This window comes from Odontomachus brunneus, unplaced genomic scaffold (genome assembly GCF_010583005.1).
Source record: "Odontomachus brunneus isolate Ranch 3 - 2012 unplaced genomic scaffold, Obru_v1 Obru_scaffold_158, whole genome shotgun sequence".
NCBI classification, from domain to species: Eukaryota; Metazoa; Arthropoda; class Insecta; order Hymenoptera; family Formicidae; genus Odontomachus; species Odontomachus brunneus.
This window is the reverse complement of record NW_022639608.1, coordinates 777,908-804,904: the sequence shown is the minus strand read 5'-3', so window position 1 is coordinate 804,904 and position 26,997 is coordinate 777,908. Positions and strand designations below refer to the sequence as shown.

The 26,997-nt window shown below is 39.3% G+C and overlaps 5 protein-coding genes across 15 annotated transcripts in view; 3 read left to right on the top strand and 2 right to left on the bottom strand.

Moving 5' to 3' along the window:
* Window positions 1-5,297, bottom strand: part of LOC116850874 (SH2B adapter protein 1) — a 7,586-nt gene extending 2,289 nt beyond the window's left edge. The window contains exons 1-5 of one of the 3 annotated variants that reach the window (XM_032829676.1): window positions 4,946-5,297; window positions 3,884-4,842; window positions 1,713-2,599; window positions 1,425-1,624; window positions 1,071-1,328 (exon numbers count right to left, since the gene is read on the bottom strand). In XM_032829676.1, the coding sequence (XP_032685567.1) occupies window positions 1,071-1,328; window positions 1,425-1,624; window positions 1,713-2,599; window positions 3,884-4,308 (1,770 nt within the window). In that variant the 5' untranslated portion in view covers window positions 4,309-4,842; window positions 4,946-5,297. Of the gene's footprint in view, window positions 1-986; window positions 1,329-1,424; window positions 1,625-1,712; window positions 2,600-3,883 lie in introns of all 3 variants that reach the window. The other 2 variants (XM_032829675.1, XM_032829677.1) reach the window with 2 other exon arrangements.
* A 508-nt stretch (window positions 5,298-5,805) lies between these two features.
* Window positions 5,806-6,952, top strand: LOC116850878 (protein JTB). 2 transcript variants are annotated; one of them, XM_032829682.1, is made up of 3 exons: window positions 5,806-6,133; window positions 6,423-6,656; window positions 6,753-6,952. In XM_032829682.1, exons 1-3 carry the CDS (start codon window positions 6,069-6,071, stop codon window positions 6,913-6,915), a joined length of 462 nt encoding a protein of 153 aa, XP_032685573.1. In that variant the 5' UTR covers window positions 5,806-6,068; the 3' UTR covers window positions 6,916-6,952. The 2 variants fall into 2 exon arrangements, with proteins under 2 accessions (XP_032685573.1, XP_032685574.1); XM_032829683.1 differs by having other exon boundaries at window positions 5,810-6,124.
* Window positions 6,953-6,984: 32 nt separating this feature from the next.
* On the top strand, window positions 6,985-8,789 carry LOC116850875 (glutathione S-transferase C-terminal domain-containing protein homolog). The gene has a single exon (XM_032829678.1). It carries the CDS (start codon window positions 7,015-7,017, stop codon window positions 8,734-8,736), a length of 1,722 nt encoding a protein of 573 aa, XP_032685569.1. The 5' UTR covers window positions 6,985-7,014; the 3' UTR covers window positions 8,737-8,789.
* Window positions 8,790-9,888: 1,099 nt separating this feature from the next.
* On the top strand, window positions 9,889-11,327 carry LOC116850877 (70 kDa peptidyl-prolyl isomerase-like). The gene is made up of 2 exons (XM_032829681.1): window positions 9,889-10,204; window positions 10,330-11,327. The coding sequence occupies exon 2, from the start codon at window positions 10,353-10,355 to the stop codon at window positions 11,223-11,225; it is 873 nt and encodes a 290-aa protein (XP_032685572.1). The 5' UTR covers window positions 9,889-10,204; window positions 10,330-10,352; the 3' UTR covers window positions 11,226-11,327.
* A 1,062-nt stretch (window positions 11,328-12,389) lies between these two features.
* Window positions 12,390-26,997, bottom strand: part of LOC116850873 (atlastin) — an 18,521-nt gene continuing 3,913 nt past the window's right edge. For 3 of the 8 annotated variants that reach the window (XR_004379463.1, XR_004379461.1, XR_004379464.1), the window contains exons 2-10: window positions 21,311-21,388; window positions 17,160-17,431; window positions 16,176-16,955; window positions 15,814-16,035; window positions 15,460-15,674; window positions 15,300-15,366; window positions 15,153-15,182; window positions 14,433-14,804; window positions 14,057-14,182 (exon numbers count right to left, since the gene is read on the bottom strand). Coding sequence is in view for 3 of the 8 variants with exons in the window: in XM_032829671.1 (XP_032685562.1) it covers window positions 14,667-14,804; window positions 15,153-15,182; window positions 15,300-15,366; window positions 15,460-15,674; window positions 15,814-16,035; window positions 16,176-16,955; window positions 17,160-17,431; window positions 21,311-21,388; window positions 21,876-22,080 (2,007 nt within the window). In the remaining 5 variants the exon portion in view is untranslated. Of the gene's footprint in view, window positions 14,183-14,432; window positions 14,805-15,152; window positions 15,183-15,299; window positions 15,367-15,459; window positions 15,675-15,813; window positions 16,036-16,175; window positions 16,956-17,159; window positions 17,432-21,310; window positions 21,389-21,875; window positions 22,336-26,997 lie in introns of those variants that run through there. The other 5 variants (XM_032829674.1, XR_004379460.1, XM_032829673.1 and 2 more) reach the window with 5 other exon arrangements.

Genomic DNA, 26,997 nt, shown 5'->3' with positions numbered 1-26,997 from the left:
TATATATATATATATATATATATATATATATATATATATATATATATATATATATAATTAATCTGTAATCATTATGTTGTCATTATATTGATCATTAGATGTCTATTTTATATATATATAAATATAAAATATATATATATATATATATATATAAAATAGACATATATATATAAAATATATATATATATAAATTTTATATATATATATATAAAATAGACATCTAATGATCAACATAATGATTACAGATTAATTTTTTAGCCAGTCGACACGGTACTTCTGGGTATTCCTACATTGCTTCAAGAAAATCGGAATAGATAAATCTCTTACATGATACCCAGCAAGCCAGAAACTTCAAGAAAAAGCCTTTACACGTAAAAGCGAGCTCCTTGTCCCACTGTCATGTTTTTCTAAACTATGCTTTTATACCACGATATTCACGTTATCTTAAACTTTACGATAATTTCAACGAGTGACAATTTTGCATATTTAAGTGAATGATATACAAATTTAATCAAATCATTGTGTTTTCCACAAAAGAACAAATAAATAAAAGATGAGTTTTAAAACAATGAATCTTGGATATAAGAGAAGAAGGAAATCAAAGGAAATGTGAGTGTATAAAGAATTTTAATAATTTCAATAACATATATGGTGCAATATAAATTCTCCTTTTTCTGTATTCTTTCTTTCTGAACACTATATTAATTAAATAAATTATAATAAATATAATGATTCTCGTTGTAAGAGGAGAGAGAGAGAGAGAGATATGGGGGAGATATATATATATATGTATGGAGGAGAGAGAAAGAGAGAGAGAGAATACATAAATAAGTCATATTCCATAATTTAACTTTGTATATCAATCTAGATACAAAGATTCATCGAGTTTATTAATACGTTCGCAGAAATTGCGGATACCGACTGAATTTGTCATATATCACCGACCATACGATAAATGGGCGCTTTTTAGCTGGTTATCTACTCACTGTCTGTAGATTAGACTTCAGACTGTGGGTGTTGGCCACTCGCGCTCACACAAGAGGAGTTAGACTTCCACTGCAGACTCTTACTTCTCTGGGCTCCGGGAGCGCCGCCGGTCTCCTCTCTTGCGGCTGATGCACGCTCGCGCTCGCCACGTTGTGATGCACCGGTACCGGTCGCGGCGTATGGTTCGCCACCACGTACTCCGTTAAAGTAACATCCGCTGTGCCGCCGGACTCAAGAGGTATCGCATTCTGTCGAAAATGCTCGAGCATGTCGTATATCGCGGGAAAGCACAAGTGTTGGACTCGACAGTGACCTTGATCGTTCAGCGTCATCCGTAAGTGCTGTAATGAAAATGATACACGGATGTGATGTGAGGAGATAAGAGCGATTCAAGTATTATTACTAAGAAGCGCGTTAAAGATAATATCTGCAATTACTTTAGCTCTTCCCTGGAAATTGAATGTCAATACGAATTCGCCTTTCCTTGTTTCGCTTTGCCGTACGAGAAATACTCCGTGACCGTTAGCTGCACTGTGTAACACAAGCTGCGCAGCGTCCGACCGAGGAAGAGTACCATGGAACCATGGGTACTCTCGTAAGCTACTCGACAGGTCTAGTTCACCTTCATTAGCAGACACTGTAAACGAATGAGTGTACAAATGAATTATTCAGAGTCCCTTGTCGATCAACAATATTGTTCTTAGATAATATAACCATTCTCTTACTTTGCTCGATTTCTTGCTGAGAGGTACATAATTCAAGGTTACTGCTACTGCGCGTTCGGAGTCTCGGCGGCAATTCCGGCGGATTCCCCTGCTGGTCATCACCATGCTCGTGACTAGCCGATCGGAAGGTCTTACTCGCCGAATTGGCTCGTAATCGATCGCTGTCGGGTCCGATCGTCAAGGAACCATGGCCCAGGGAATCTCCTATTGATTCACCTGTACTAGAACCGGGAGCGCTTGAACTCTGCTGCACCGTTCGTATACAGTACTTGATCGTGGCCAGCCACGATCTCATGTCGTTCGAGTCGTGCGCTTCTATAACGAATTCCATATTTTGGGTTTTTAGAACGAACGTGTTCTCGTGATCTGGCATCTCGAGCGCCGTGGTTTCCCGCGCTTCCGTGATTGCCGAGCAAAAGACGCCGCTTCGCGGCTTCACCGCTTTTGGCGGCGAGTAAAACTCCAGCATGTAGCCGCCGATGGCCTTTATCAGAGCTAATCGCGACTTCTCCCATTTTTGAGTACCGTCTATGTTTTCGCCCATCAAGGAATTGACGATTCCTTCCTTCCTACACTCTACCACGATTTTCGACAACTTGGCTTTCGAATGCTTATCCTTGCGATGTTCACTGTGCGACAGCTCAACCTCATCACTCTGTTGTTTGTGGAAGAAACTTTTGCCTTTTTTGAGTCCTTTAAAAGATAGTCTGCGGAAGAATGGTTTGTGAATAGGTTTCGGCGACATCGCCTCTCCCTCGTGCTCGGAATAATCGCTGAATTCCTCGTGCGACGACGCACGGACCGGTGTGTTAGTGGCATTCTGATTTGCAAGGTTTATATCTTTCTCATTGGCCGCTGCACTCTTGGCATCATGCAATGGTGGTGACCTAAAAAACACAAGGAAACTTATAACCTTTATGCCTTTACAGTCTATCTTTTTCCAAATCTATCTATCTATTTTCTCTCTCGCTTTCTACATCTTTATATAAAATAAACATTTATAAAGATAATAAAGCATTTAACATTTATAAAGAGAATAAAGCAAATATACGTGTATTATTACGCTTATAGGATATAAAATTTGACATGGTTATTAGCAAAATGGTACAAGAATTTTGTGTTACGTTTGATCTAATATACATGTATATAAAGTATGAGACATTTAATGTCAAACATCTTGTATAAAGTTTAATTTATTATTAAGGAGGAACATCACAGTAGAAACTTTAAAAAATCAGTCTTTGTTATCGCATTTTCTGAAAAATCAGTTTTGAAGAATTGTTTAAAAATTAGTTGAAAATTAACAAAATTAGAGGATAATATAAAGTATGTAGGGCATTAAGTGCGACTTAACGTGTATCTCTCAAAATTATCTTTTTAAAACCGGTAAGCAAGAATTTATTTATTTAAAATATTTCGTAATTGAATTTTTTTTGTTTGCACGTATGGATTTTTTTTTTAACTCGATGAAAAACATACACAAAATAATCAATGAATACATAAGAAGATCGATTTTCACTGAAAATTCGTTACTTTTCCTTATAAAATCTGCCATTTTGTGAAAATAAAATTTTTCTTGGAATTGCTACATGCAAAGGAAGTCACTTTCATATAGTTTCTAAAAATTTTTACTTCATTGACTTAGCTAAAGGAAATAAAACTATATATATATATTTCATTAACGTTAGATTAACGATTTAAAAATAGTTATCTATATAGTGCATCCATGTTCTTCATCAAAGGCCTGATCTTGCAGAACCTAGCTTGTCATAAAACATATGTTTAAAATAAACAATATAAGTCTTTTTAAAACATGCACTAAATACATATAAATGATTATTAGAAAAAGAAAAGAATCGTTATTTAAAAAAAATTTCTGAAGATATTTTTTTTCCTTTACTCTCATCGCGATGTTCTCTCTTAATTTTTTATCTTTCTCCACTAGTTATATATTTCTCTCTTTTCTAACGACATGCGCGAACGCGAATTTTCATCGACCAATATCCACATTCAACAGTGTGAAGCGTGTGCGTAACGAATTGCACGAGACTGCATCGCTGTTAACGAAAGGTTAACGATTTCCGCTATGATTCTACGTCACAACAAACGGCCCTACAAAACGACAAGCGCGCAATAAAGCATACAAGAGCCGTGGCGGTCATGACACCGACCTCACATTATGACGTAGGTACTCGCTCTCGAAGTGTTCGCAAAAACTCTCGACGAACTTCCTGAGGAAGTCGCGATGCGAAAGGTTGGCGCGGGCGCTCTCGGGCAGGTTCAGGCTCACGTAGGCGCAGAATGCCTTGGCGAAATCGGAGGCCGAGGCGCGGGCGTGTCTCTCGCAGAACTCGATCCAGCCGGTCGCTGCTTCGGGCGACGCGGCGGTCGTCGTGGACGACGTAGCCGTCGTCGTCGCCGTCGCCGCCGACGTGGTCGCCGTAGCCGTCGTCGTTGTTATTGCTGTTGCTGCCGCTACCGTGGACGACGCCGCAGTCGTCGTCGTCGCCGCCGTCGTTGTCGTTGTCGCAATCGCACTTATCGCCGGTGATACCGCGCTACTCGCTGTCGGCGTGCTCGCGGTGTAAACACTCATTACCGGCGTCTGGCTCGCGAAGGGGGCGAAAGGCCTCCTCCCCCCCTTGTGCTGCCACCGCCACAGCCACCACCACCGCCGCCGTCGCCGCCACCCGTCGCCCTCCACACTCTCCTCACTCACTGTCGCGGCCGCCGAGGGACCGCCACTACGGGCCGGGTTCTTTCACGAGCGCGATGCGAGTAGTCGAAGACGGATGCACGCACACGCGCGCGTCACCAGCATGCTACACGCGTGCCTGCCCGGACACGTTAACTACACGTAAATTGTACGGCTGCTGAATGGCCACCTCGTAGCGCTCCAGCAACAAACTGCAGTCGCACAGGGGTCACGGGGAAGAGAGCGAGGGAGAATCAGTGGGAGAGGATATTGGGCGATCCAACAAGAAGTTTCTAGGGAGGAAGAAAAACGTTCGGACGCGAATCTGCCGAGTTTGGCACGACAAATTCCGAGTTATCTCGTTCTCACTCTCTCTCTCTTCTTGTTAACTTGTCAGTAACTCTCTCTCTCTCTTTCTCTACTTTGTTAACCTGTCTGTAATGTAGAAAAAAAAGAAAGTCGATTTACACGGAATGACAAGATATACGAAGATCATTCATTGTGTCGTTAATTTCATTAAATTTCACTGATCACTCACGTACGCGCACGTTCGCGTCTACCTGCGTTCAGCGATTTTCTCTCTCTATGTATCTTTCTTGACTGTGCCTCTCGTTGGCTCTCTCTCTCTTTTTCTCGCATTAGCTTCCGCAGCCGGGTAGACCGATAGCGATCGGCCCGCGACAAGGACTTTATCGGATTCTCGGGGATGCGTACGTTTCTTGATGCTTCCAGCGCTTATCGTGCGCGTGCTAAAGTCAAGGTCTCACTCACATAGGACTCGCGCGATCGAACTGTCTCACCGAAATATTTACGGACATTATGAAATACGAAACCCCCGCAACTCGCCGATACAACTGGCGCACTCTGCTATCGCGCGTTTAAGGTTAGACGGTCGCGTGGCCTACTCGACACTTTGCATATGAAAATTCGCGTTTAGGCGTGAGAACCAATAGCAGCACTCAATAGAGAGACTACTTTGCAATTATTTAAAGTTAGTTTACGATAGGTGTCGTAATCTGTAAGCCATAAGAATTGACCAATCACAGTCGATTATTATATAATCGGCTATGATTGGCCAATTGTTACGGCTACGACATCTATTGTAAACTAACCTTAATCTTGGCTGAATCCAAGAAAATACACCAATCAGATTCATAAATTTTATAATAGCTTTTAGATTCAACCAAAATTAAAAGCATTCATCAATCAGATTCACGAATTTTACAATTGAAAAGCAGTTTTCTTACTAAACACAACTAATAATATATAGACCAAGTATTCCAACTAAAACCAGCGGCAGACAATGCTTGTTTCGTGTTGGATTGCTTGCTGGATGATATTCTGTTTTGATTGGTGCATTTTCATCCATCTTCAGAAATGTACCAATCAGAACAGAGTGTTTTTAACCAGCACGAAACAAGCATCGTGTGTCGCTAGTTTAAAGTTGATAGTTGACAATTTAAAACAGCGTGAGAAAATTGAAACTGCTCTTTCCTAATCTCCTAACTTACATTTTTTCAACAACGACGTATATGGTGAAAGAGCCACCGAGTTAGGCTTGCAACCAAGAAGAGAGAGAGAGAGAGAGAGAGAGAGAGAGAGAGAGCCCTTAGTGCGTTCTGGTATCAGCTGATCAAGAGAAAAAGGATTTAAAGTTCGAAATGATTGAATCTTGTACGAAAAAGCGTATGTTGTTAGGTATTACATTTCTAGGAGGGTTAGTTGGGTATTTGAAATTTATTAATTACACACTACTATACACAATATTATAAGTCAATGATAATAACTTGGAAGTGAAAAACAATATCCGTGCTAATCTAATCTAACTTAACCTGGTTTTTTCATGAAATATATATTTAACGAATAATGATGCAATAGTCAATATTACTGGATTCATAAAATGCAAAATTTAATTGTAAACATCTCTAAGTGATGCTATGGATTACTTTACATTTAGATGCTGTAAATACATATATAGTATTCGCATTTTATTAAATTAATTGTATCCCTTACAGATTAACTATTTTAGCGCTAATTATCGAGAGCCATTGGACAGACAGTTCGAGCAAACTTTATCTTGATAATTTTGAAAATAATTCCATCTGTATCTCGGGAGAGGAATATGAAGTATTGTCTGAGTGTCATCCATGCACAGCCTTTGAGATTGCTAGTGAAAGTATCGGCATTTGTGTCCATGCCAGGTACAAGGAAGTGCTGAAGTGTAAGAGTGGGGAAACAATAACCAGAAGGTGAATGAAAATAGATACACGCAAGATTTACTCCAACAACTTCAGATTTCTATAGTTTTTTGTGACACATGTATTACAGTGTATTTTGTATTACAGTTGCGACAAAGTAGCCTGGTTAGAGGAAAGAACATTTTGGAAGTTTGAAGGTTTCATGTTTGCCCTGGCAGTTACCTCCTGTCTCAGCATATATTGGAGAGAGAATGTATTGAGACAGAGAATAATCAGGAAAGTGGCTAGACAATTGCGCGTCAGTGTATGAATGCTGCGTGTAACGTTTGAGGCTGCGTAGTGTCTTTGTGTGTTTGATATTTTTATATCTTTTGTTTAATATTTTTATATATTTTTGTCCAAGAAAGAAATGCACAAGGACAACATGTACGAAGTATATTTGTCAGTATATTCTGTAACAGACTTATGTTTAGCTCCTATTGAAACAATAGTGGCTCTATTCACTATAAAGTACTGCGAATCGTCGGTTGATATTAAGCTAATACCAATCGACCAAGATCCGACTGAGCAAGCTTACAAAATAGATCTCTCGAGTTTTGTCTATGAGATTGTAAGCGAAGTACCTTGTTACGCGAGTTCGTGCGAATTACCGTGCTTAATTATAAGTAAATACAGTTGTGTGTCTGGTTTGTGTATCGTTTTGCGTCAGATTATACAGGAGGTGGTTTCAGCACCTTCAATGAACCAATATTTGAAGTTATTAGGCTTTAGATCTGGCAGCTTGAAAGTTTCCTCTGAGACATGTGCGTGGACTAAATTCTGTGAAGTCGATCTTATCTCGACGTTGAAGCACTTGAATACAAATAGTCTCCTACTCCCCACCAGCTTAGCTAGATTCGAATGCCACATGTCTAGACCAATCCGACTGCACAATAAGCACAGATATCCATTGGGCAAACAATTTGCTGCGCTCGATATAGTTCAGCAGGATGGGACAGATTCAAGGGAACACGAATATGTCGAGGCTGTGCATATCACTTTATCTGATATAATTATATTTGTATGCATGCACATGTTGCTGAGTACCTTCTCAAGCCAAACGATACCAAAATTAGTACCACTGACTATCAAATGGTACGATAGAATGTTGGCGGATCAACGTATGAAAAAATGCATCAGATGTCTACCCACACAGAAGAGTCATAAATTAAGTGAGCTTCAGTACACGCTTCCAGCTGTAGTCGACGAGTCTTTATACAATAGCTCTCCTAAGCCGGGAAACCGCACAAAACAGGAAGACATAGAACATTCGTTGCGATTAGTTGAAAGTATGAAAGTGTCGATGGAACTCGATGCCGAGCCGTTCGGTGCAGAAGTAGATGGACTGAACTGGACCGATGTGCCTTACGAAGCTAGGCCGGAAAATGGACACGTGCCAGCCACGCGACGCGATCGAAAACGAGAGCAACTGCAGAACCTGTGCAAGGCAGTGCTGAAATTGGCAAAGGACGATGACATTATCGTAGACTTCTGCTCGGGTTCCGGACATTTGGGGATACTGATAGCGTATTTGCTACCTCGTTGCAAGGTCATTCTGATGGAGAACAAGGATAGATCCATGGCTTTTGCCAGAGAAAGAGTGGAAAAGCTGAGGCTGACGAATGTCCGGCTATGTCATGGTAATTTCAATCATTTCAAATTCAATTTCGATATCGGCATGTCGCTGCATGCTTGCGGTGTTGCGACGGATTTGGTTATTCAATCTTGCGTAGAGAAGAACGCGATCTTCGTATGTTGTCCGTGCTGCTATGGCTTTGTGCAGGATTGTCATCGACTTACATATCCGCGTAGCGATATTTTCAAGGAGCATCTTGGAAATCGAGAATACTCGTTCTTGAGTCACGCTGCGGATCAGACGCATCATCACTGTTGCTCTGAACAGAATGTCAAGACTGCGCAAGGATACCGATGTATGACAATCGTGGATACGGACAGAAAGCTGTACGCCGAACAATTCGGATATAAAGTTCATCTGGGACAGCTGATTCCACCAATGTGTACACCTAAGAATTACTTGTTAGTTGGTATACCAACAAATAGAACGGCGCGCGCTGATCACTATGAAAGTTGATTATATTTTTACCAAAAAAAAAAAAATTAAATGCCATGAAGAAAATTAAATATGATACTAAAACCATAAAATATCTGTATGTCAGTCGAATTATTTTTGCAACTTACTCTTATAATTTTTCAGTAATATAATTCATACAAAGTTATAATGGATTTGTTTATCAAAAGAAAATGAAAAAGTCATCTATCTGACAAATTAGAAATATATTTTTCTCAATCGTGAAAAATGACAAAATTTACCCAGACAGCATAAAATCTCCTGAGGAAGTCCTGAGGACGAAGAAATCCTCAGGATTTCCTCAGGATATACTCTGGATGTCTTCTGGATATGTGCTATTAAGGTAATAAGATGTAACTTTGGTAAAAATAATAGTAATGAGTTTATTTAAAAAGCATGTTTGAAATTTATAATTTTTAGTTATATTATTGTAAATATTTACCTGTTTGTTACAGTGCTACACAAACATCAAATAATCATTTTTTATGAAAATAAATTTTTATTGTGAAAATACAACTGAAAGATAAAGTTGAAAATTAAACAGTTATTATTTTTCAATTAACTCGATATGTTTTTGTAATAAATGAAAGAAACATGATGAACTTGATATACCTGAAAAGTAGAGATTTCGAGCTTTAAGATACTTCTCGAATCATTTCGCTATCGTCATTTTTGCCGTAGTCTGTTGAATTCTGCTTATGTTACTTGAAAAATAGAAAAGATGTCTGATACACTATTGAGTTGAATCATGACTTCAGTTCCTCATGTAGGACTCCAACTACATAAAAATATATGTGTACGGTTTATTCGATTAACAAACTTTTTATCGATATAACGATTTCGACATAATTATGTAAACAATGATTTCTTAATTAATTGCAAAAAATTGGATTTTAATAATTTACGTCTAGTAGATTTGTTCGAAATAGCTAACAAATTTTATTACATTTTTTTCTTTTCGCATATTATTTTTGTTTCGCGGTACAAGCGTTTCAATCTTCTTGACTGCTGATTCGTCGTTATCGCTGCATATCAATAGTGTGACCAGAGAAAAGTCTGGGCCGGTGTCCCATTAGGCGGAAATTCTTAACGGAACGGAACGCGCGCAATCACAGTTACTTCATTCTTTTCGTAAATAGAATGGAGTAATTGTGATTGATGCGCGCGTTCCGTTCCGCTAAGAATTTCCGTTTAATGGGACACCGGACTGAGGCTTCTCTCTGATCGCGTAAAAATAGCGGGTCTACGGGATTATTAGACCCGTTACTGTTGATTCATTGAATTTGTTCGATGTTGAAAATTTGCATGATAAATTTGAATTATATTAGACTATAGTTTTAATTAACAAAACGTTTAAAATGTAATGAATGTTATATTGATTTTTGGACAAAGATTAGCCGATTATCAAATGTCACATGTATCTTTATCGATTCAGGCGGCTGTAGGTTAGGTTGCAGTGTTATTGTTTACAGTAAGTACTATACTTAAAGAGTATATGTAGAAATAATAAAGTTTAACATGTCATACTTGCACTATATTAGTGTAATGATAATATCTTTATTTAGTTGTATCTAATAAGGGAATATCGTTTTATAGTCAGTCGTCAATAAGTTACCACGATGTTACAACAATGGGAATCGGTGGACAAGAAAATCAGGAAAAACGTGCTAAAGTCAGGCGTATTTACCAAGAAACCAACCGAATACTCCACATGTAACGTTCTCGTGGAAAACATAAATGTTATGGGAATATCGGAAGATGTACTAAAAGAAAAATATCATACAAACATTCTTAACAATGAGGGTGAGAAAGTGCTAGTTATAGGCGAAGCAAGCGCAGAAATTGACCGAAAAGTCGAGAGAGCGATTGAGATGATGAATATCTTCGAGAAGAGTCTGATTACTATTACTATGCCATCACAGTCAGAAGTTAAAAATGAATATGTGCCAGTTAAGTTTGAGATAACATTGATTAAATGTGAGAGACACAAGCCAATCTGGGAATGGAGTCCAGAGGAAAAGTATAACATAGCTTTGAAGTATAAAGAGATAGGCGTTGAGTTGTTCAAAAGCTCCAGATTTGTCGATGCGTTTCACAAATTCAGCAGGTCATGTAAAATCCTGATAACATTGGAGCCAATGTCAGAGTTAGAATTGGACAAGCAGTCAGAGAGTAATATTAATAATTTAAGACTCACATTGTACAACAATATGGCTAGATGCCAGTTGAATCAAAAGAACTTTGAGCATACAGTTACTCTGTGCACTAAAGTACTGAACAAGGATAAGAACAATGTTAAAGCTTTGTACAGAAGAGGAATAGCATATGGAAGTATGAAGGATAATGAAAAAGCAGTGGCAGATTTAAAAGCAGCACTTACCTTAGAGCCTAATAATCACACAGTGAAAGAACAGTTTCACTTTTATAACACTAGATTACAGGAAGCGACTCAAAAATGCAACGATATGGTAAGAAAAATGTTTAAGTCTTGATTGGTAAACTTCTCAAGTACTATATTTTACTATAAGTTGAAATACGTTCGTTTATTTAAGAAAGAGAAATAAAGTACATTTATTTTATAAATAAAAAAATATTTATTTTTACCCATAATTACCCATAATTTACCGACAATTTAGCTATAATAATGTTATCAAGAAGTATATGCTGGTTGAACCTTAAATATTAGCAACATTGAATTAAAAAGTTACAATGTTTAACTATTGCAGAGAGAGAGAGTTACAGATGTGGATACATTTTTTTATTCCATATATTATTTTTATTACAATATTAGTATAAAATGGATGGCTGAAGAATAACACATGAAATACATAATGCATCCTAAAAACAAGCTCCTTTTTATAATACAAAACTTTCAATCAGAGGGTAACTTTGTCAATATACATATATAGTCAAGTCTATAAATTATCCCCAATAAAATGTCACTTGTTCCATATTTCTAATTACATCACATAACTACGTAAAATATTTAAGATATTACAACAAGCTCTTCTCTCGATAAATATCGACATCTCCAAGTGACTTGAACAATTTGACTATTATCGCGCGCGCGCGCGCGGTATTTATATCAATTTTTAATTTTATAAAATTGCATTATATCAACTGTTCTAATATGAAAATTACGGTTTACTAACAATCGTTGTTATGTACATATTACCTCGAATTTAAAGTATTCGAGTTTAAAGTACGATACTTTAGTATCATAGTAAAGAATAAAGATTTAGACATTAATTGCAGTTATTGAACTTAATTACAAACTCAATTTTATGTGTACTCGTGCCAAATTTATTTACTCTTATATAACTAGTTTATAAAATTATAAGTGAAACTTAAAGATTTTCATAAGTCTAGTAAATAAATTTAATACGAGATTCTCAAATCTTTATAATCCGAAGTTAAATTTAATGGCACCCTTAATGATGCATAATCTGCTAAATTCTATCATCTTACCCATCCTGTATATAAAGCACAATGAAATTATAAGTACCATATTAATAATAAAGTTGTCGACTCATGTGTATTGTACTTCAACCATTAAAACAAATGCATCTATGAAAAATGTTTGTAACTGCCTGTTTATAGCGATATTTATATTTAATTATTAATAGAACTATACGTAAAATATGATTTCAAAACAAAAAAAATAATATTTCTTAGAAATAAGTTTTTAATATCGTAAAGAAGTAGTAGTGTTTCTTACATAAAAATATATGAGATTTTGATATATAGCTTTTTTTAATACAAATATTTCAAAAAATTGAATATTTCGATCGACCAAACTGTATTACTATAACCACCACCAAATATCTTTTCCTTTCTTGGTGACATCATGTATACATATATGCATATTTTTCGAACTATACGTTACAATGAATAATCCGCAATAATTAGTACTTTACGATAAAATTTTTCGTACGAATTTAATACTTTATTTATCTTAATTCAATGTTAATTTGTTAATGAATTTCGTTAGAAAATTCTGGTATTATAAACCAAAAGATAAATACTTAATTCTATCAAATACATTCGATCAAATATAAAATAATCGCTTGGCAAGAAGATCGAATTTAAATATTTGCATATGTCAGATTTTATTATTGAGATTACTCATTGAACAAAGTTTATACGATATGAAAAAGTTGACAATTTATAAAATATATATGTAGTTTATTTGATATTATATTTGATTTTGATATATTTTTTATTTCTTAGGTAAAAATAAATGTAATATCACAAACTTTTAAGAATTTGAAAAAGTACTATTTAGATAAAAGAACTTTTAGATTTATTCAATGAGTAATACAAGAAATAAAGCCCAGCATATGTTTATGACGCAAATGTGAGCGTTATTAACAGTGTGTTAGCATAATATAATATGTAGACTTATTTTAAACACTTAATTAGATCAATATAATATCGGACAAATTTGAGATATTGTATTTCATATACTACAGCAATATGGCGTGTGAATATCTCCTTTACATAGTGGTAAATGAATTGTAAGTATTTTTATCTAAGTATCTTTATCGCTGTTTCAAAATATATAGAATGTCAGTAACATCGTGCGCGGTATATACATTCTTTCTTTTATTAAAAAAATAGTTCAGTACAGTAACTGACGTACAAGTGTTTCTGGCACAAACAAAATCTGAACTTTGTTAGTCCAAGCATATAAATAAAAAATAAAATAACAGGCATGTAATCTTGATAAGAAAGGAAAAAACAAAACAAAATCCTGCTTATGTGTAAAAAATAAAAAAGAAGATTAATTGCAAAATGCATCTTTGATGTAATGGATACAACAAGAAAAAAAATTACACATATTTAATGGAAAAGGAAAAGCTATTGCATACATTTATTTTTCTAATTTCTCTTAACATTTTAACAACTGCACATTTCTTTATCCTTGTGATAATTAGTAGTTTGTTATAATTTTAGGTAATAACATCCCCATGATAAAACTTTCAGATCAAGCTATATAATATTTTCCACTTAATAAGACTTTATTTTTATAACAATATCAAAAGAAAATAGGATATACTAGCAATCACAATATTTTCATCTCTTTTATAATTATTTCGTGTATACATTCTCAATCACTATCATGTATAGTCATTTCAAATTAGTATATTCAAGTTATAATCTTTAATTTGATTTGAACAAAGAAAAAAACTATTCATGGCGGTACGTCAGAAGACAATTATTATATAAAGTCTGGTTATATGCCACTTATTGGTGTTAACATAAGGATACAATGCTTCGATCCATTTTAACAATTCGGTTAATCTAGGAATGAATATTACAATAATTTAGGTTTGCCATTGGCAGTGACAGTGGCGTTCAATGTTGAATTTGTAGCCATTTCAGCAGCCTGCGCCACTGCTACAGATACAGACTTCTCCACAAATTGTTGGTAGACTGGCTTCATTAACTGAACAAAAGTAAGAAATAATTTTTCATTTCATTACTGCACACCTTAATAATAATTATGTGTATGGTATTACACATTTGAAATCATATGTTTCTTTCTCGGTTTCAGGTTGTAGCATTTATTACATGGAACTTAAATTATACCCAAGTAAAAATACGAATTTTGATTAAGCAGTCGCGACTGTAACATTTTAGCAGGAAAATGCAGTCAATGTTAATAGTTATCGAATATATGATCGTATATGCCATACCTTTTCGATATTTGCTCCTGTTAACACTCAGCTTATGATAGGAATAAAAAAGAACAATAAAAAAATGATATTAATGATTATGCTTTTCATCGTCAAATGACTCAAATTAGTACGAAAAGAATTAGTGAAATATAGACGTGTGAAAACGCAACCGTTACCTAAGAAGTGAGACTGAAATAACGAGACTAGAATAATCTGTAAGCGTGAAAATTAAAGAGGGAGAAAAGCGTGGGATCAGATGTAGCCGTGTCTACGAAGGTCGAGATAAGTGTAATGGCATACAGGTATCGCGAGAATAGTCACGACAACGGAAAGTATTAGATATCTTAATTTATACGTTAGTTTGTAACAAAGATGAGCGCATAGCCAGACCTGTTGCAATAAGAAAATGACAGATATTAATTATATGTAATGATCCACGTTAATAATATGCAAATTATATACACATTACGACAGAGATAAGTGCGGTTTATATGTGACATTTGAAAAATACATATAAATTTTTGTAAATGTGATTTTAGTGCGGATTTTGATAGTTAGTGAACATTTTATGCTAATAATTATAACTTTTTTTCTTTCAAATCGATTATGTTTCCATCAATTTTGCTTTTACGTAAATATAATAAGAAAATGTTAAATATATAACAAAATATTATAAGAAAAATAAGTACATTATATGTTTATATATAAGACTAATAAAGTGAAGGAAAAAATCTCTACCTTTCGCAAATATTGTTTTTCACTAGTACACTGTAAACAATATAATTTTTATCAGAAATATTTCATGTATCTACACAACAAAGAGATTGACAGACAGATGTGAAAGATAAGAAACTTTTGATCTAAAAAGAAAACTTGCACACTTACATTTTCCCATATAGTACTGGCTAAATCGTCTATCTGCGTGCCAATTTCTCTGAATTCACCACTATACCTACGTGCGAAAAAAAACATTAATAAGAAATGGTGTAAGAAGACGACCAAACCAACAGCGAAAATGATTTCATACGTGCCTTGTATAACTTACCTTATATATGCCCAGAGGACAAGTGTGAGGAGGCCGATACCCATAATAAGATTGCACACATTCGCTATCGTATACAGACCGACAAGACCAAATATTCCCGATAAAATATACATAGTGACGGCGATCGCGAAAAACACTGCAGGAGTTCGCGCTGCTTTAAAAATATTTTTGCTCTCGTTGTGCGCCTTGAATTGTAAGAAAGATTCGTCCATGTCCTATTATAAAAGGAAAATAACGTTTTCGATGAAGTAAAAGATCGAATTAAAAATAATTAAAATACCTAAGAGAAAATGTAACGTGCATTTCAACAGTTTTGAGGATAATATATAAGAGTTAATTGAGGATTAGACTCACCTTAATCAATTTCTCCATATATATTTGACTGAACTCTTCTCCGCCCATCTTTCGTTTATTCTGGAACTGACGAAGAGCCGAGTCTACACAATGATGATGTTCCGATTCTAGGTGTGCGGTCGCCAAAAATGGTTTTGCTCCACCGCATATAGTTTCCATCATCTGAAGGTATAAATCTTTAGCTTCGGCTACAGCTGTTAAGTTGTTTGCTTCTGCTGTGGCCTGTAAGTAGAAAACACTAATAGATAACGTAATAGATAACACGACTGCTTGTTTCAATCGCGAAAAACCCAGAAATTATTGGATATTTATTAAATTATAATTTTTATAAAATAAAGAGAAACATGAAGTTTTATACATACCACAAGCATGCTTTTTGGTTCAGGAAGTTCATCTCCTTTATAGATTTTTATGTAACTCTTGAAATATTCCAACAGATCTCGCGCTTTCACGACTTGGCCATTGATCTTCTTCGTTACTAGGTTTTCCGGTGCCAGTATCATCGGTATGAGCACCTTCAGCTGCCTCTTGAACTCGCTTTGTATTTCGGACAATCTACCGTCGAATTTCGGATTCGTCGCGATCTCGAGACCGGGATGCGGCATAAGGAAACAGGATATATCCGAGAAGCAGGACTTGATGTGCTTACGCAGACTTTGCAATTCCGCGTGCTGTCTGTCAGAGATCTCCAGTCTCTTACTGAGCAATTTTCGTCCACCATCCGCGCCATATTCGGCTTCGTACGGATAAACCCAATCCCTGATTAAGAACTGCAATCTCTGGAACGGCGTACTGTCGGAGCTCTCCAGCGCCAGTCTACCGTACTCGGTGAATAGCTGCAGATGCTGGAGATCGTCTTCTTGGATGTTTTGCGAGAGATTGTATATCTGCACGGAGGACAACATAGTACTTAACGCGAACACCGTCGCGCAGTCCCGAACGGTCGACTGGCTGTCAAAGGCGCCTTGAGTGTCCATAAGAATTACAGCGATCTTCTCGCCATTTGCCAAGGTAGCGGGGTAAATCTTCGACCACATCAATATACCCGTGGTGTCCCTTTCGGAACCGCCTCTCCACGAGAAACCGCCCAACGGCTCATCCTCGGCGCCCAACCAATTGTCCGTGTCGCTGTGTAACGTGTACTGTCGTTGATGCAACAGAAATTACGGTCGTACGTGGCGTGGCATTCGTGGTTTCAGCGTGGTCAGAGTTTCGAGTTAGTTGAACGAGCGAGCGTGGAATAATACAAACTTGGTAAGTATTTGTGATTGCGCGTTGATGCAACGCTGCTCAATATCGGCGATTACAATTGTACAACGCTTGCTTGAATTTAGTCTTTCACCTACCTTGTTGTTCATGTAACGAAGAAAAAAGTCAAGGAGGAAACTTTTGCCTTTCCTAAAGGCACCTGCAACAGACACGACAACCACACTTCTATCTTTCACGTCGTCATGTAAGAGAATTTTAGACAATGCATCTTCATCTAATTCGAAGGTATGATCTGGATGGGCAAGTACCACTTGGACAGGCTGCCCATCGTCCTCTGACACGTCCTCTTCCTCCATTTGCACGTTCATTGGCGCGATCCTTTCTATCCGTTCGTTTTTTTTTAAATATTCTACAACAGATTAAAAACGTTTTGATTACAAAATGGACACAAAATCACGAAGAAAAAAGAAATCAAAGGAGTTATCACAAGAGTTAACAAGAGATATCAGTCGCGTTTATCTATAATACACTGACAAAGCATTTGAAACAAATTCTGATTATCTCAAGATAACAAAACTTACAAAACAGTCACAATATATTAATCTTCAATAAAATTTATTTAGTCCCTGTATACAACGACTTGAATAGACAGATACATACGTATAATACGTGACGTTAGTGAATTTAGTTAAATAGCAATAAATGGTAAACCCTTTTCGATTTTAAAGGGCTCTAGCGTAAATTACTTGCTCGCTTACCATTCCCGTATTAAAAGCCGCTTTATCCGTCGTTATCTCGCTTTCATATCCCGTTGACCGAATGGTACAAAGGACCAAAAGGAAGATGGGGAAAGATATACACAGCACGTGTGTAGGCCTTGACACCAGTGGAGCACGTAAGCGGTCGCAGGCTCAGAATGTAATTTATTGCACGCGGCACGAAAACAAACAGTCCAAGACTAACCGCCGCCGGTTACGTGTCTAACGCGCTGACCCGTGACACGTGACTCGGATCAGCTGTGAGAGAGATGGGATTTAAACCGTCAGCGTGAGCGGCAGGCTGTCCGATCGGAGTGACTCGTGAAAGTTGGACGTAAAAGTAACCGAAAGATTGTATTCTCTTGAACGTCTCGCTAGCTGTGTCGGGGAGAGAAAATTACGTGTCTGCTCGGTCAGCATCGTAGTCCCGGGCGTCGAGAACGTCGAAATTATTTAAGATATCCGCACAGCGCGGTGTGCGAGCCAAACTAGTTGGCATACGCGAATATTAAAAGTCACACGGCTCTTTTGCGCACTTCATCAATAATTATACTTTTGCGCTTATAATATAAGTTGATGTAAAAGAAACTGCGCTTTTTATAATTTGTATTAAATACCTCATACAGTATATAGGAAGAGTACTAGGTATCTTTCTTTCTAATTTCATCGTTAATATTTTCTCGAGATCGATGAATTTCTCCTGGAAGCAATTTCCCACACGTGCGGAAAAAGCCGAGTTTCTCCGCTCAAAGAAACGGTAAGAAAAGTGCCGTTGTCGTGGAAAAATGAAATACTCGGTTTTTGAAGTGAAATTGGAAAACGCGAAAGAAGGAATAAGAAGTTCTCGTTTGTGAAATTACTACCGTCTAGTACGATACGCTAATCGGTCGTCCGTTATTCGCCTTATGATAGTGCATCGACGATAATTACACGGCAGAAGGACACACAGAGGCTATTAGAGCGGGAAGCGGCTTCATCATCCGATTTCTTACGTTTTCGCCGCGTAGAAAAATCACGTCTATTTTTGCGTACAACAGGTCGCGCCTATTCTTCCTTGAGATTATCTTCGATATACCTGCGATATCTTCCAGCATGCGCTGGAGTGAATAATAAATGCACGTACGATTAAGAAACAAGCAGCGGCACTTTGCTTCGCACGGCGATATTTCTCCATTATCAAGGCGTAAAACAACTGGCCAACTGATTTCACCACACTTCCGCGCACATTTATTAACGATATCGAGAGATATCGGGTGAAACTGCAGTTTGATGCGACATTCGGAATCTAATTAGAGAAGAACTGGGTCGAGCGATAAAACCTTGCCTCACGCGGAGATCGATATACTATTATCTGACCCGCGATAATTATCGCACGCGACCCGTGTAATTAATAGACATACTTTTAATATTTTTTATTTATTCTCTATATTGTATTTGCTGGAAAAAAGAGTGCAATAAAAATTTCACCGATATGCACGACGATACAAAGCAACGAGTGCGAGTTTTTAGTGACGTCAATAGCGTGACCCGATAAAACTGCGTACATTCATCCCGGACCATTCGTAATTTCGACTAAGTGACGATATAATACGATAATCATAATAACGTGTTATCTCATCAGTGTCATGGCCAACGTCTTCAATGACATCCAGTACTATGCTTTGTCATACTCAAAGCGACGCATTACAGCCGACTTATGCGCGACACGCTCTTCAACCTTTGCTCGTGTCGCATTAACTCGTCTTATATATATATATATGTATATATATATATGTGTGTGTGTTCGATGAACATTAACATTTTCGCTGACGATTGCTTCGCATGTTTCAGTAATTTCGACGGCAAGGAATAAGCGAATAAAAATTCTCAAACTCGTAAAAATTAGATGCTCGAAAAAATGAACGAATATCAAACGTTTATCTTATTCCTCTTGAAATTATTGACAAAAGTTGTGTGTTCTCGTACGCGAATACATTTTGCGGATAGTTTGACTGCGCGTTATAAATAATGTTTTAATGATCGTATTTATTAAGACCTTCGCTTTTATTTATATGAGGAATATTGCAAATATGTACGTCATCAAGCGTCTCGGCCGTGAAGAGTCTCGTATACGTATCGAAAGGTAGCCCCGTTCAATTACGGGCGTATCTCAATAAGAAGATCAGGTATACAACGGACATCTTCAATTACGAGTAACGTTGACGAGATCGGAGATACCGTGTTACACGACGGAGCGTTTCCCCGAAGGAGTGAGAGCCCTCGGCGATTACTTATTGCGAACGAACGGCCAATTATACCCGCGCGAGTGCCAATTCTACAGTACCGGCTTCTTCTGCTTCTCCTTACCGCCGCCGCTGCCGTCTCTACCTCCACGACAGATACGCGTCATCATTGTCGACGTAGTGCACACGCTATGCGACCTCAGGGGTCCTTTGCAATCTCGCAATCGTACGAATCATTAGCGTGTTACGGCCGTAAGTACAGGACGACGAATTTCTCGTCTGGAACGGGACGCACTCTACAACGACGGGGAAAAAGGGAACGCGGAGATCTAATTAACTGAAACGTGCTGGAGAACGAGCGACGCAAGAACAGGCAGCAGGAGAAGCACAATGCGCGTTTGCTGGCATCAACGAGACCGACGAGATCATTTTATACGTTTAACGCGCGCAACTCATGGAATTTTTTTTCTCTTTTTCCTTTTTTTTACATAATTCTCCGTGGAGCTATTATTACCAGCTCGCGAATGTAAACCGACGTATGAATAAATATTCAAAGAAATTACTCGCACAAATGTAACGTTAATTAAAGCAACCTGTCTTTTTTTAAGGAGAGCAAACGATATAACGTGCAATTACCGAGATGGATTAAAAAATCGAAACTAAAGCGTTATCAAATGGTATTCATTATGATACTATGTTCGAGAGATGACGTAAAAGAACGGTCGAATTGATGAGGAAACTCATTCGCGATCGGTCACGCGAGGGAAGAAATATTTCGCGCTGTTGAAGAAAATTCCTGCCGTCACTCGCGCGATTTAATAATAAACTTTCACATCGCATCCGTTCTTCCGCATTATGCCTAAAATGTATGCGGGCGATGTTACGAGGACTCGCGTGAATCCGAAAGAACAAGGCGGCTTCTGCCGATTCGGAAAAGTTGTAAACTCGCGGCAAACCTTTCGCGAATCGCAAGAAGTCGGGCGATGCCCGAGAAAGCTGGCCGCGAACTCGTCGCAAAATCTGATCCAGCGAGAATTCCCGACGAGTCGAGCGCTTTTGTTGGCTTTCTTTCGTACACACAAAGGAAAAGTATTTTACGAGTGAAAGAGAAGGAGGGAGGGATATGCCCCTCATGCGCGCGAGAAGTCGGTCGTCGTAACCGAATCGTTACATTTTTAGGAGGCTCTCAGCACCGCGGCCGTGATCAGCGACGCGATTTACGACCGCGAAAACGATGAAAAACGTACGGCCAGATTCTGAGAGAGTGGTCGAGCAAACACTTATAGTCGGCTGAGAGAAGAGACTCACCCATATTTTCCATTGTCTTACGTTGTCCTGGTACGCGGTTCACGTTCTCGTCGAGAGTCGTCATCGGGGCCTTCTCGGCTGAAAGCAGAGTTTTGAACGATACGTTTAATTTAATCGTTTTGCTCATTGTCGCGCTTGCGCTTCGCGCGTTGTTGTAAAAAAAAAAAAGAAACAAAAAGAACAAAGCCAGTTCCAGGTCCGACTTGTAAATCTAAAGAAATTGCCGTATCTATCTTAGAAATATATTGTCACAAACGTCTTTCGAAATTTCCGCGAGAAACTCGCCATAATTAACAAAAGATTTAAGACTGTCGCGCATGCTCAATCCACGAGAATACCTTTGCTTTCGCTGGATAACCGTCTGCTTACTTAAAAGTGCAATTGTTTTCAGAACAAGTTCTTATTATTTTGCGAATGATTTTGAGAACAAAGTGTCAAGAGAAGGAGGTCGGACGGGGACATTTTCGATTTTTTTTGCACAATTTCCCGTGGATCAAGCAGGTCGTTCATCAGGCGGTTAGACGATCGCGTTTTTGGAAACGCTCGGAAGCACTTGGCAACTAACTCGATTTGCTCTGCACTTCCCCAAAGGCATCGCGTTGCGCGGCATTTCCGTGATTGGAATTGTGCGTATTTGTGGCATGGACGGCCTGCGTCCTCATTCGCGGCGGCCTGGCCGGTTCCTTTGGTCTCTCCGACCTCTCCGACCTTGACTTAGAAAGGTCGTCCAGCCGTTTTCTCCTCGGCTTTACGATATTCCTGTCGGCCATGTTTCCGGCCTGTCACATCCGTCACAATATCGGACGACGCACGATTTGGTAAAATAGAGACCCACCGCGCGACGCGACGTTACACGCAACGAGCAGCGAAGTGTATATATCGGAAACACCCGGCCGAGCGTCGCGACGAGATGCACCGTGCACACGCGGTCAGGTACTAAGTCGCGGGGAGAGCCGGACTAGAAATATCCCGGTTGGTAGTCGGCACTCTTGGGTCGTGTGTGACGGCAAACTTCACGAGTTGGCAGCATCCCACGAGCGGCGAACACCGACAGAAACCGGCTGACGGCCGCGGAAACGTCGCGTTCGTAGTGGGGCATCGCACATGGGCGCCGACAGGATTTTCTCTACAACGAGGTACACGCTGGATGTTAATATTTTTTTTTTTTTTTACAACGGCGAGAGGACACGATTAACGTGTCAGCTCGGAAGGCAGTTCGGACGGCAAACTGGCGTCACGCTATCTTAAAAAGATAAAAAAAACTCGATATACTTCACGTCGCTCTTCCATTGTCGTTGATTCGTTATCGCCTTAAATCATGTCTACTCTCGTTTTTAATCATTGATCATCGTATGAAATTCTGCGAAAATGAACGAAATTATATTCTGATCTCAAAAGCTCTTTACTAGATGCAAGTGCACTCCGTTGCAGTTCCCTGACGGCGCCCATGGGAACGTACATTCGCTCTGATTTTATGTTGGAAACGAGAATAGAAGCCGGCGAGAAAAATTACGCTAGGGACGACGCGATGATGGCGTCATCAGCGTTCTCGCATTAAGATGTTGCTTTACGCGCCGTCGAGTTCAGCTTCGCTCAATGCATTGCGAGTGATTTAATGGCGATTGGTCGGAGAGAACGAGTGTGATTAACGGAAACGAGAGTGAAACTACTACGAGCATAAATTGCATTCATAAATGGCGGCACTCTATGATGCTGTTCGTTACTGCTGATTAGGTTTGGGAAAAAAATGCGACAGTGCAATCCTTTGAACCGCTTAGTGCGTGTGTGATTATACGCACTAAGATCAACGTGAGAGAAAATATCAACGAAAGAAGTGTGTATGTCATGTTTTAAAGAGAATAATATATTTTCTGTTTTATATAAATTAGGCATTTATAATGTGTTCGTTAAAATAATGTCACCACGAGATGAAACATAAGAAGCTTTCTACGCAATCCGCTTAATGGAAACAAGGACGATAATAAATTCTCTGTATGAAAGACAGTATAAGAAATAATTAATAAAAAAATTCTGTACTAACGTGAGCATCCAGCAAAGGCAAAGTTTAACGGCTGCTGCACGTGCGGCATAAAAACTTAATCGCACTGCCGGCAGCGATAAGTACGATAATACCAATATCGCTAAAAAGCGGCTACCTGCTGCAGCAGGATGATATTGTCATTAACATATCCCGATAGGAAATATTTATTTATTATCGTAATGTTCTACTACAGCGTACGTTTACGTAGATGTCTCTGTCGATGTCGAATTTGGATATGAAGAAGGGTAATTTATGATCAATAAAATTTTTTTAAATACGCTAATGACTAAGTATAACTTATGGCGTCTCAATTAATCTGTCGTTCGCGTCATATGGATGTAAAAGTATTTGGCAAGTTTCCACTGTGCGCAAAACGACCCACACGATACGTCGTTCTTGATTGCAGAGTTTTACGAAAAGAAGCGATATGTGAGCGAGCTGCTTTGCAAAAATAACCATCGTAGTTTATTAAGAATCTTATTATTTTAAGAGATGATAGATTCCTGAATCAACTTGAAGTAGTACTTTTGCGAAAAAATCAATCGAAATTAAAGTAATAAAGAATATATAGAGAAAAATCGCGCGAAGAAATAAGTCAGTTGGTGTTTTATTTGGAAAATTTGTTCTTAATCAGATACAATGTAAAAATAGGACGTGTGTGCATCGTTGATGGCAGGTTAGTTAATATTTATTTCCGCGTTACACACACGAACCTTGGACGCTCTTGACCTTTGGATCGTTCGGTACGTCGCTTTTTGCACGGTGCGACGTAAGTATCGCGGTCAGTTTCTTTGTGCAAACTATACGAGGAATAGTGACTGTGTTTAATTTAGCACCGGCTGACATGAATAATTTTCGTGCGTTAGCATCCGCGAACGCCAGCTGGGAAGAGGACATTGGCGCCAAACATCGACGTTGTGTACTCGTGATTGATTTGAGACGAGATACTGCAAAGAGTTCCGTGAACAGCGAAATGATCGAATGTGTAAAATCTGTTTCCTCGATCAAGGGATCTCTCGCAGATATTATCGAATTATACTACCATTAGAAAAAACGACGAAGTTTTGCTGACATGAAATTATCATTTCTCTGGAACGTGTGAAACAAATATATGAATCTACTTGCGGCTCTTCAGAGTAATCCCGAGCAATGCCTGTTTCTACAGAACATCTTTGGATATGATATTAAATCATGATCGGCATCCGGAGAGAGAGATAAAACACATGGATTCACAAACAAATCCATTGAAAGAATTAAGCCCTATCCGGCAATAAAGCCGCATTCACTTGTCGGAGAGTATCACAGCGTTAGCCCGACGCGTCGCTCCAACTTTGTGTAGCCGCCGTCGACCCGCATTGCCGATTTACGAGACGGCATCGTCGAACAAACATAATCAAAGTCAGCGGCTACACCAATGTGTGGGGGGATTTTAGATCGGTACGGTTTGCACGGGCGGTAAAGCGCGCGCGAGTTAACGATCGCGGCCGCGCGCATAGCGGAGGATTACGACGTGCTTTCGTAAGATATTTATTTTAAGAAAATATACCCTCCTCGCCCTTCTCACTCCCGGGCTACGCGCAGGTTCGCCACGAGCGTCTACACGCCGGAGGCAAATGTTTTACGACAAAACGAGGTTTATTGCGAGTAGTAGGAAAAGCCGAACCCGCGAGATCGCGACGGGAACGGGGGTCGAGCCGGTAACGAAAGAGAGGAAGAAGATCGCCCCGTATAAACGTCGAGTGAGTTAGGATTATTGTGCCTCCTTCGGGCACCTCGGGCTATCGTTAATCTCGCCCGCGGCGCTATCTGGCACGAGGTTTATTTATATTTCCATCCGTATATGCCGGGCATAACCGCGATTCCCCAAGTTTATGCAGCGCCGTACGCAAGTTCGGTTATGAGCTTCGCAACGCTCGCGGATGGGGCTCTTCCGCGTCTCTACACGCGCGATTTTCCATCTGCCAGCCGGCCGGGGTTCTTAAATCTTCATGGCGGCGTTACACTGAGTGATATATAAGATACGAGACGAATGATGAACGTTTCGATACGAAACATCATGCGTCGTGTGTAAACTCATGTTGCAGACACTGATCTCCGAACGATCGACAACTTCGCGAGTGACTGAAAACCACTACGCTCGTTCGTTCTGCGTGGGCTTTCCCATCGGAAGATAATTGTATAAAATAGAAGATCTGAAGATAACTTGTATAAAAAGTGAATCATCCTTTCAAGTTTTTTGAATTATTTTATGAGAAAATAAAATTGATGATATCGATCGAACGCGATACGTCAGATTTAATTATAGAAGGTACATCTATAACGGTGTGTGCTGTAACGCACCCCGCGACATGTTTTATTGCAATTTCCAGTCAATTGAATCGCATTGTGCACACTGTGTTGCTTATAGACACCGGTGTACCCCTGAACTTCCCCTTAGACACACAGGCCTTCACGGTCTTTACGGAGTTACCGGGATAAGTTGGCGCGCGCGGTAAAAAAGGAAGTATACGTTCAGTCGTCGTGTGCAATTGCTCTTACGTCCGTTTTTACTGCGGCTAATTCGATCGCGCCGTTGCGCGGATTACGAGAACACAGCAGAAGCGCAGCCGTCTGAAAAACGCTGTCGCGATTGCGTTTTAGAGCCGAGATTGCCGAGTTGGTTATGCCTACGAAACGCACGAGGCGCGCTCTTTTATTTTACGACGTGGACGGACGTTGCGTCGCCGTTCGGAACTTGGAATACAAAAACGTTATCGCGCGCGCACGGCTAGCATAAAAATTCTTTATAGAGCGGGCGTACGTTCAACCCCCGTTATAGATCCTTAAACGTTGACCTGCGCCCGCGCGGAAGCTGCCACTCTTGCGAAAAGCGCGGAATCCGCTGTTATTTTCACCATATATCGCCGGATCTCGATTAATGGCGCACAACCGATTGGCTTCCGATTCATCTGACTGAATAATGCAAGTCTAATTAGCGAAGTGCACGAACGCGAGTGCGCTCGATGAATCCAATCGAGCGGAGACATGTAGTTTACATGCTCTAAGCGCACGCGCGCGTGTATGTGTACGTACGTGCGTGCACGAGAGTATCGACTCGACGGTAACGAGCATTCGCATCGGCTCGACTCCAAGTTCTCGTTAACGATTGACATTCTTCGTATAAGCTTGTCCCGGGTGTCGGCTTGAATCACGACACCTCGAGTGAGGTGTACGCAAATCTAGCCGACTTATCGCGCCGTTTTCGGCTTCTTTCGTTATATCAGTTTCGACGGAACGTCGTATCATCTCGTTTTTAATCAGCACACGTCACGCGCACGAGGTTCGCAGGAGAGAAGATTGTACGCGATAATCAAGAGTGCGGAAGCGTAATCTAGCTAGCGATGCATTATAATAGACTAACACCCGAAGAATAATAATGCCTAAGCGGCGCTACGGGGAAACTTTGGCGAAGATAAAGAACAGACATAGATCCGCGAAGAGAATAGCTACGACCGAGTCTATAAGAGCCGCAGATGTAGAGTCGAGGCGCGGGCATGACGCGCTGCAAACTTTTTCAATCGTTCAAGCTCGACCCACGACTCTAAAGCTGCGTGTCGTTACGTTCCTAGAGAGAAAGGAGTGTATGTGTGTGTGTGTGTGTGTGTGT

What these genes read in the sequence shown, in the direction of transcription:
- LOC116850878 (XM_032829682.1), top strand. Translation starts at nt 6,069, where the DNA reads ATGATTGAATCTTGTACGAAAAAGCGTATGTTGTTAGGTATTACATTT. An exon ending in TTTCTAGGAGGGTTAGTTGG is followed by an intron (nt 6,134 to 6,422) that starts GTATTTGAAATT and finishes TATCCCTTACAG; the next exon opens with ATTAACTATTTTAGCGCTAA. An exon ending in GGGGAAACAATAACCAGAAG is followed by an intron (nt 6,657 to 6,752) that starts GTGAATGAAAAT and finishes TTTGTATTACAG; the next exon opens with TTGCGACAAAGTAGCCTGGT.
- LOC116850875 (XM_032829678.1), top strand. Translation starts at nt 7,015, where the DNA reads ATGCACAAGGACAACATGTACGAAGTATATTTGTCAGTATATTCTGTA.
- LOC116850877 (XM_032829681.1), top strand. Translation starts at nt 10,353, where the DNA reads ATGTTACAACAATGGGAATCGGTGGACAAGAAAATCAGGAAAAACGTG.